The 8,970-nt window shown below is 39.9% G+C and overlaps 1 protein-coding gene across 1 annotated transcript; it reads right to left on the bottom strand.

Annotated features, from left to right (window-relative positions):
- Positions 1–417: 417 nt before the first annotated feature.
- Positions 418–1,257, bottom strand: LOC121368537 (tigger transposable element-derived protein 6-like). Its single transcript, XM_041493306.1, has one exon. It carries the CDS (start codon positions 1,255–1,257, stop codon positions 418–420), a length of 840 nt encoding a protein of 279 aa, XP_041349240.1.
- Positions 1,258–8,970: the final 7,713 nt, after the last annotated feature.

The raw sequence follows: 8,970 nt of genomic DNA, 5'->3' as shown, positions 1-8,970 counted from the left end.
GTAATCTGAAATACGGCATTGTTTAATAGCACATTTTGACGTAAAACAGCTTTGCATTTTAAGAACAAGTTCGAGATTGTTTTCATCGCCAACGGTCTCAAAATAACTGACAAGCGAATCAATGTGAGTTTTTGCTTCCTTTGCCGATGGGGTTGGTAGTGGTGTTGGTTCGATATCGTCATCATCGCTGGTTCGTCAGGTTTTGATTGATCTCCAACAACTATGTTCAAAATGTCACTGTCTGTCAAAGACTCACCAGTTTCTACATGGCTGTCAGCGTCCACATACTGTTCAGCGGTCAGAACAGAACTTTCTCCATTTTTGTCTGCTACTTGGTAAGATTTCAGCAAGTCGCGTAACTCAGAAAGGATCATGTCGTCTTCATCGTTGTCGACGGTTTCATTTGTAGGCAGGATGTCAACGTGACTGTAACAGTTTCACCTCACCCCACGCTTGTTTCACAAATCTCAACGCCTGTCGTATACTGACGACTTGAGGTTCGTTCTCTTCGACACAATTCAGGTAAAGCTGGACCAAATACCTCTGGTAATATGCCTTGAATGTCCTTATGATTCGTCCATCCATTGGTTGAATATGTTTAGTGGTGTTTGGTGGCAAGAAATGGACTTTTACGTTGGTTAACCGCACATGCGTACAACCATGGCTAGCGGCATTGTCAACAAGCAGAATAACATGGCGACCTCGTGACTTCGTCTGCCTATCAAAAGCTCTCAACCAATCACAGAACAGTTCGGATGTCATCCACGCCCTCTTGTTGTGTTTGTACCGAACATACACCTCTGGGTTGAAATCGGTTCCGAAACAACGTGGTCTCCGAGCTTTGGCAATTACTAATTGCTTAATTTTTGTTTCCCAGGTAGCATTTGCACACAATGCAACTGTTATTCTCTCCTTTGACCGTTTAACCCCTTTCACTGGCTTTGATGCTAAGGTGTAATTTGGGCCCAGTTTGAAAAACAGTCCGGTTTCATCCATTTTGAAGATATCTTCCCGCTCGTAGTTCTTCATCACCTTCTTCAGCTCTTCTCTGCCGCTAATTACAGCAGTGTTGTTGGCACTTGCTGCTTTCCCCTCGTACACGCGTTTGGTGACGTTGTGTCTGGACTTGAACCGTGACAACCACTCACCTGAGCCCCCCAGGAAGCTCACCAGATAGGGCATCGCATGGAAATGGTCACAAACAGAACAACAAGCTTTTGACAAGCTGAAGCAATCTCTGACGCAAACGCCAGTCATGGCTTACTTCAATCCTAAGGAAGAAACTACAATCTTGGTCGATGCAAGTCCTGTTGATCTAGGAGCAATTCTGACCCTACGCCAGCCGTGCTCTCACTCCCACTGAACAATGTTACTCCCAAACAGACAGAGAACTCTTGGCAGATGTCTATGGAGTAGAACACTCCCATCTGTACCTTTTTGGCTCCTCACTGATCACAAGCCACTACTGGGAATCACGAACAGCCAAAAGCCGACTACAGCCCAGATGGAAAGATGGCATTTACGTCTTATGCCCTATGAGAGGACACTAGTCTATGCTCCAGGAAGAGATGACCTAAATCCAGCCGACTACATCAGATGTCACCCTCAGACTACACTAAACCGCGAGAATGCTGGTGAAGCATACATTGCATATGTCTTGCGAAATGCCATACTCAAATCAATGACGACTGAAGAAGTGAAAAACGCCACAAAGCAAGATCAAACACTCCAAAGTTTGATGTTGGCAATCCAAACTGGCTTATGGGAAGACCCAGAGATATCAAATTTCACCAAGTTTTTTAATTGTGTGCCAAGTTACAGAAACGTTTGAGAACTGTTTTACTTTCTTATGAATTGTGTATTTTTCTTTGACAATTTTCTGTTCAAGTTGGGGCGGAATGTAGTGTCTTGGAACTTATAGTGAACATTGTGGTCTGTCCCGGTACTCCTATGAGATACGCATGCGTAGAGAAAAAAGAAACAACATCCGCCCAAGTAGCGTTGCCTCCATGTTTACGTTATGTATTCAGTATGAATAAATCTGATGTTTACACACCAAAACGTGTTCCTGTATGTAGACAGGACACCATATATGCAAGTGGATTCTGTGCTTTATACATCGATTACACATGTTCAGCAATGAAGCAATCATTATTGTACGTGCTTTATGCTTAAAAAATTACGATTCAGGGGCCCATTTTAGACCACTTTCCCTTACTGTGCTTTTTGAGGTGTAAAATGTATAGATAAATCTACTTTTACATAATTATGTTCTGTGTTCTGTATTTAGTTATATCAGCCTATTCCATTATTTACTACATGTATTATTCAAGATAAAAGGCAGGTCATTAGTAATACGTTCAACCGTGTCTTGTGTTGTTTTAAAGAATCTGCCATATGGGATGTCTGACTTTTGGGAGGACACCGTTATTTCATCGAATAAAAGTGGTTTATTATTATTGTTATTGTTGTTATTATTATTATTATTATTATTATTATTATTATGTTGTGTGTGTGTGTGTGTGCGTGCGCACGAGCACATATGTGCATGTATTTATTATTAATGATTTTAACAAAATATATTTTTTAATTCCTTTTTTTCAGAATGACATTTGTATTGACATACTCCTCATATTGGTATTTTGAAAAAAATTCCCCTATTGCAATTGATGTCTACTTTACAACACGTCGTAGAGTCCTCGTGAATTCATTTTCGAAATGTGAAAAACGCACACAAGACTTCCCATTTGCCGTAGGAGAACAGTTTAACATCACATTCGAACTTACCGATCTGGCATTTAACGTAAGTACACTACAGCTACTACAGAGTCAAGTGGGGTTACTAGTTTTAAAATTTCGGAAAATCTTGACTTAAAGGTAGCCTATTTCGCCAGATTACAATCTGAACAATATTTCTGTGAAATATTTATAGTTCTTTGCTTGAAATGTTCTAAGCATATCGGCTTTTGTGAAGGACACAGTAGCGCCAGAACCTTGTCTATTAGTCTTCCAGTGAGCCTGAGAGTCGTCTTAGTGAAGGACACAGTAGCGCCAGAACCTTGTCTATTAGTCTTCCAGTGAGCCTGAGAGTCATCTTAGTGAAGGACACAGTAGCGTCAGAACCTTGTCTATTAGTCTTCTAGTGAGCCTGAGAGTCATCTTAGTGAAGGACACAGTAGCGTCAGAACCTTGTCTATTAGTCGTCTAGTGAGCCTGAGAGTCATCTTAGTGAAGGACACAGTAGCGTCAGAACCTTGTCTATTAGTCTTCCAGTGAGCCTGAGAGTCATCTTAGTGAAGGACACAGTAGCGTCAGAACCTTGTCTATTAGTCTTCCAGTGAGCCTGAGAGTCATCTTAGTGAAGGACACAGTAGCGTCAGAACCTTGTCTATTAGTCTTCCAGTGAGCCTGAGAGTCATCTTAGTGAAGGACACAGTAGCGTCAGAACCTTGTCTATTAGTCTTCTAGTGAGCCTGAGAGTCATCTTAGTGAAGGACACAGTAGCGTCAGAACCTTGTCTATTAGTCTTCTAGTGAGCCTGAGAGTCATCTTAGTACGCAGTCCGCCCAGTATAATCACAGCACTGAATTACCACACATTATGGCAGCACATTATGTTAGCCAACTCGATAGGTGCTTTGTAAAGTTGTTTATCATCCATTAAAGGCTTTTGTGGGAGATATCGCTGGCACTATAAATAGGGAATAAAATCCTTGACAATACTCGATTTGCGTACACAAAACTGGAATAAATAACGATTTTCCGAATATCCCTGTAGGATTGAGCAGGATAATACATTGTCACCTTAAAAAGCGTGTGTAAACTCTAATTCACAAATAAATATACAAGTTTTGTATTATCGCAAAACTAAAAATTATTAGTATTTATTGTACTTAAAGAAATGATTTAAAGAGTATGTTTTTTGAAAATCTACTCTGAAATACTCGAGTCGAGCCAGACTTATGTCACGTGACCTATATTTTTGGTCAGTGACCGAAAATATATAGTGGCTATTTCATGGGTTTTTTCGAATACGATTTTTATGTCAACGAGTGATGTGTGAAAACCATATTTTCACGAATTGCGAAGCAATGAGTGAAAATATGGTTTTCACACATCACGAGTTGACATAAAAATCGTATTCGGAAAAACACCATGAAATGGTCTATTTATTATATACATATTTCCTAATTTTTGACAATATCTTTCGCTCTTTGGTAATATCTTTCACTTATCCAATCGAAAACACGTAACGTCATGATATATTTCTTCCTATGGAACTTTGCCAGAAAATTTACTCAACCATAGACTTTTAAAAAGAAATTTGATTAAAATTTATCTTTATTAACATTTATTTAACAATACTGTGGTGCAAACATACCTGACAAAGTGATGTTTTAAAAACTCCCACAAAAACAAAACGAGTCGAACGCCGTTAAATTCTTACACTTACACTCGGTGACACTACATTGTGTCATCATTATTTAGTTTCGTATTCAATTTGTTTTATATATTTTATCGTAATTGCACTTCGTATCCCGTTTTTATAGGTACAGTTGTTTAAATTACATTTTTTATTTTTCAAATACGATCAGATGCATTGGTAATCATCAAATTTAAATACGAAGAACAGAGACAAAGGGAGATAATTTAATCATGCACTCTTACAAAAAAGTAAATACGACTTCTATATTTTCACTGTAGCTAAAATACAGTGAAAATATGACTTTTCACAGGATATGACTTTTATGGTTTCCGTAGATCTATATATTTCATTGCTATGTATATAATAAATAGAGGATATTTCATGTTTTTTTGTCAAATACGATTTATATCTCATCGAGTGAAGTTTGCAATCATATCTCACGAGTCGTGACGAGTGTGATATAATTGCAAACTTCACGAGACAAAAAACATGAAATTTTCTATTTATTATATAACTTTTGGCAATTTACCTTTATTTTTAAAATGCCAGCAGCAAAAGAGTTCCGACTTTCTTACAGTGAAGATCACTTTCTACAGTGACGATAACATATTTTAGAGTGAAACAGTGAAATTTTCACTCTAAAATATGTTATCGTCACTGAATGACTGATAACACTTTTATTTCACTGATATTTTAAGATATTTCACTAAATGTTATATAATGAAGATATTTATCTAGTCATCATACCTTGCCAATGTATACAGTGATTGCTGGATAATTTGCAATATCTTCTGCGATATTCTCCTACGAGATATTGCTGCTTTTGTTACATCACTGTGCATGTTTCAGCGCTAAACCTATGATTAGTGACGTCACGCTACGGTCGTTCTGCTAGTTAACGAGTCTACCGCAGCCAAATATGGTGACATTCAACCCACATTATTGACATTGTTTACAATTGTCGCAAATGAAAAGAATGATAATGGATGATACAAATAATTCCCCCATGTGTCTTGTGATACAATGTATCAGCACTCGTTGATAAAAGTATAAAAATTCTCGGCAAGCCTCTGATTTCATACTTTTATCAACTCGTGCCGATAAATTATATCACAAGACACTAGGGTTATATTCTCTATTGTATACTGAAAGGCAAAAGTTATTGTGACACACAAAAGACAAAGATAATTGATGATAAGTTTTTACTGCCGTGTATGAAACGTTATTACATGGAAAGAGAAATGTCTGAAGGTATGGAAACGAGCAATAGTCCATGAAAAGGGCGCACCTGCTATATGCAAATGAGCCACATCACTAGAGGGGGTCCAGAGCGAAGTTCACACAGTCAGTAGCGAGTGTGTCCACCTTGAGCATTGCTACAGGCCTGACACCGTCGTCTCAGTGAGGCCACTAAACGCTGGAGAAAGGGATAGTACGGGCTGTGAGGGTTGCTGGCTGAAACCTGTTTCGCAGATGCGTGCTTCGGATCCATGTGTCTTAGCCAGGGGTTGTCACGGATGGTCGGCCGCTATGGGGACGGTCCCTGACCTGGTTGTTTTGTTGATATTGTTGCCATAAGTGCCATATGGTGTTTCTATTGAAGTTGAAATGACGAGCGACGTCACGCTGCGAGATCCCAGATTGAAGCATCCCAGAGTGGCAGTGATTTGCGACTGAATGTCTGGCCTTTTATGGTGAACACTGGACAGCATTTCTCCCGAATATTCCATGTTTCTTGCGCAAAGCATGCAATTGCTACAACAACTGCTTGGTTGCATTTCTTTGAGCTGTTTCATGCACATTTCCTATGGTTTACATCCATAAATCCATTCACAAATTTATTACTGCAAACAATCCATGTCATAATAACTTTTGCCTTTGAGTATAAGAGGGCTCAGACAAGCAACTGGACAGTCGTAGAAGTGAGATCGGCGAACTGGCCAACTCAGTCGTGACAATCGGTAGCCTTAATCTAGCATTACTGACGGAGAACACTGAGATTGGTAAAATATTGTGATTGAAATTTGTTCTGGGTTCATATAGCCAATCATTATCAAAATATATAAATATACTGGAATATATATATACTGAAACACAATGAAAACGCAAAAACAACTTTTCATTGCAAATAACGACAAACTATTAATGAATTGATGGACAATGTATTATGACATTAATGACTGGTATTCATGAGATACATTCACATGGAAACATGGCCAGTTATCATCAGTAATCGAGTTGCATTCGTAATGGAAAAGTTCAACCCCCCCCCCCCCCTCCCCATATCAAGGTCGGTATCTGGTGTGTCCACCATTGGCCCGTGAGCATGCGTGAAGACGACGGGGAAAGGATTGGCACAAACATCTCACTTAAGTCACAGGAATGTTCCTCCACTCCTGCTGCATCGCCTGTGCAAGCTCAGCGACGTTACGCGGTGGTGGCTGGCGGTGACGTACACGACGTCCTAACTTATCCCACATATGTTCAATTGGGTTCAAATCCGGTGAAACAGCGGGCCAGTTCATAACGGTGATACCGGCTTGTTGCAGGAATGCCTGGGTAATTCTTGCAGTATGTGGACAGGCATTGTCTTGTTGAGACAGAAGGGGACCTCCTGGTCTTCGGTGACGGCGCAAAAGTGGCTGGAGAACTGGTCTTAGAATAAGTTCAACATAACACTGGGCTGTAGGGGCATCGTGGACAATGATGAGATCACTCCTGAAATGACAATTGATTGCCCCCCCATACCATCAGACAACCGCCGCCAAACCTATCACGTTCCCTCACACATCCGTCAGCGTATCGTTCATGGAGTCTCCTGTACACACGTGCTCTTCCATCGGCAAAGGAGACAGAGAAACGGGACTCATCTGAGAAATCAATGCTCCGGTAAAAGGCTGGTGGATGATTACCATTCTGGAGAGCAAACTGTAGTCTCGCAGCACGATGTCGCGGTGTCATGATGTTACCGTTGGATAGGCCTTCCATGACGTCCTATCGTGTTGCTTGCTGTCATCGTCGCATTTCTGAACCGGTCACGGGGGTGGTGTCGTCGAATCTGCCGATCTTGGCGTGGGGTCGTAACGGGACGTTGACCAGGTCGAGGTCGATTACGGACATTCCCAATCTGTTGATGACGTTCAGCAAGTCGTCCAATAGTTGATAGATGGACTCTGAAGGTCCTAGCAACTTGGCTTTGCGAATTCCCCTCTTGAACCATGCTCAACGCTCGCTCCCTTTGTTCTTCTCTGAGTCGTGGCATTCTTAATGTGACAAGGAATATGACACCGTTACGTGACTTTTATGTGTCCACATGCTGGCATTTCACGTGCATTGCATGCAACATGATTGAGCATGTAGTGAACGCATATCACACCATTTTGTGTATTTCTGCTATTGTATGTGTAACGAGAACAAAACCAGGATTAAAACCCAGACAAAAGTACCAATCAATGGCTTCCTCTCATAAATTGTTATTTTAAGTCCAATAAATATATTTTTCATTAATCACAACAAAATATTGAAAAATATCTGTTTTGCGTTTTGATTGTGTGTCAATATATATAAAAAATTAATTTTGTGATATAATTATTTATATAATATAATATTTATTAGACTATTATTAATGTATTGGTGGTATTGTAATGTTTAAAAGCAAATTCGCTATAAGACTTCTGTCTGACATGTATGAGAAAAACCAAGAAAGAACAGTGTTATCTAAGCCGCATAAGATAGATAGTATTTGGTATTTGGCAACTCTTCTGGCCTTTTTCTAACTCGCATAATTTGAGAAACGTTATCTTTTTTTTCACATATTGCAGCCATTATGGATTTAGGTGTTTTATATGAATATAGAAACAATATTACAAGCAATCATGTGCTAACTTTAATTAATAGACTCCAAGGGAGCCCCACACAAAATGTGATGCTTTTATCCGTCAGGTACAAATAATCTTTAAAAAAATGGTGCGAAGCCACCCAACTCTGTCATCGGCATAAAAGTGATGCTCCACTTCATGATCGTTTATAATGTTTTCTAGCCCTTACACCTACACATAAGTCCAAAAGAACTCGCTCTAGGCTGGAACCGGTACCAGGCTGCGAACCCGTTATCTACCAGCTTGTAGCCCGATGGCGTAACGACACCACCCAGGCTTGTACTTGTAGTTTCCCCAGTTGTAAACTTGGTAGACATTTAAATTGTCATATTGCATAACCATAGCATACATTCAAGTCTTGAAACTCTATGTGAAAGATTACATGTCACTATTGGACATGTATTGTAAATGAGGGGCGGGACGTGTAGCCCAGTGGTAAAGTGTGCTTCCTTAATGTGCGGTCGGTGGGATTGTTCCTACCAGTGCACCACCACTGGTACATCAAAGCCCGTGGTATGTGCAATTCTGTCTGTGGGATGGTGCATATAAAAGATCCCTTGCTACTAATGGAAACATGTAGCGGGTTTCCTCTCTAAAACTATATGTCAGAATTAATAAATGTTTGACATCCACTATCCGATGATTAATAAATCAATGTGCTCTAGTC

This window comes from Gigantopelta aegis, chromosome 1, assembly GCF_016097555.1.
Source record: "Gigantopelta aegis isolate Gae_Host chromosome 1, Gae_host_genome, whole genome shotgun sequence".
Lineage (NCBI taxonomy): Eukaryota > Metazoa > Mollusca > Gastropoda > Neomphalida > Peltospiridae > Gigantopelta > Gigantopelta aegis.
The sequence above is the reverse complement of the archived record's forward strand: the minus strand, read 5'-3'. Positions and strand labels throughout refer to the sequence as shown.

Coding starts and splice junctions, on each gene's coding strand:
- LOC121368537 (XM_041493306.1), bottom strand. CDS start 1,257: ATGACTGGCGTTTGCGTCAGAGATTGCTTCAGCTTGTCAAAAGCTTGT.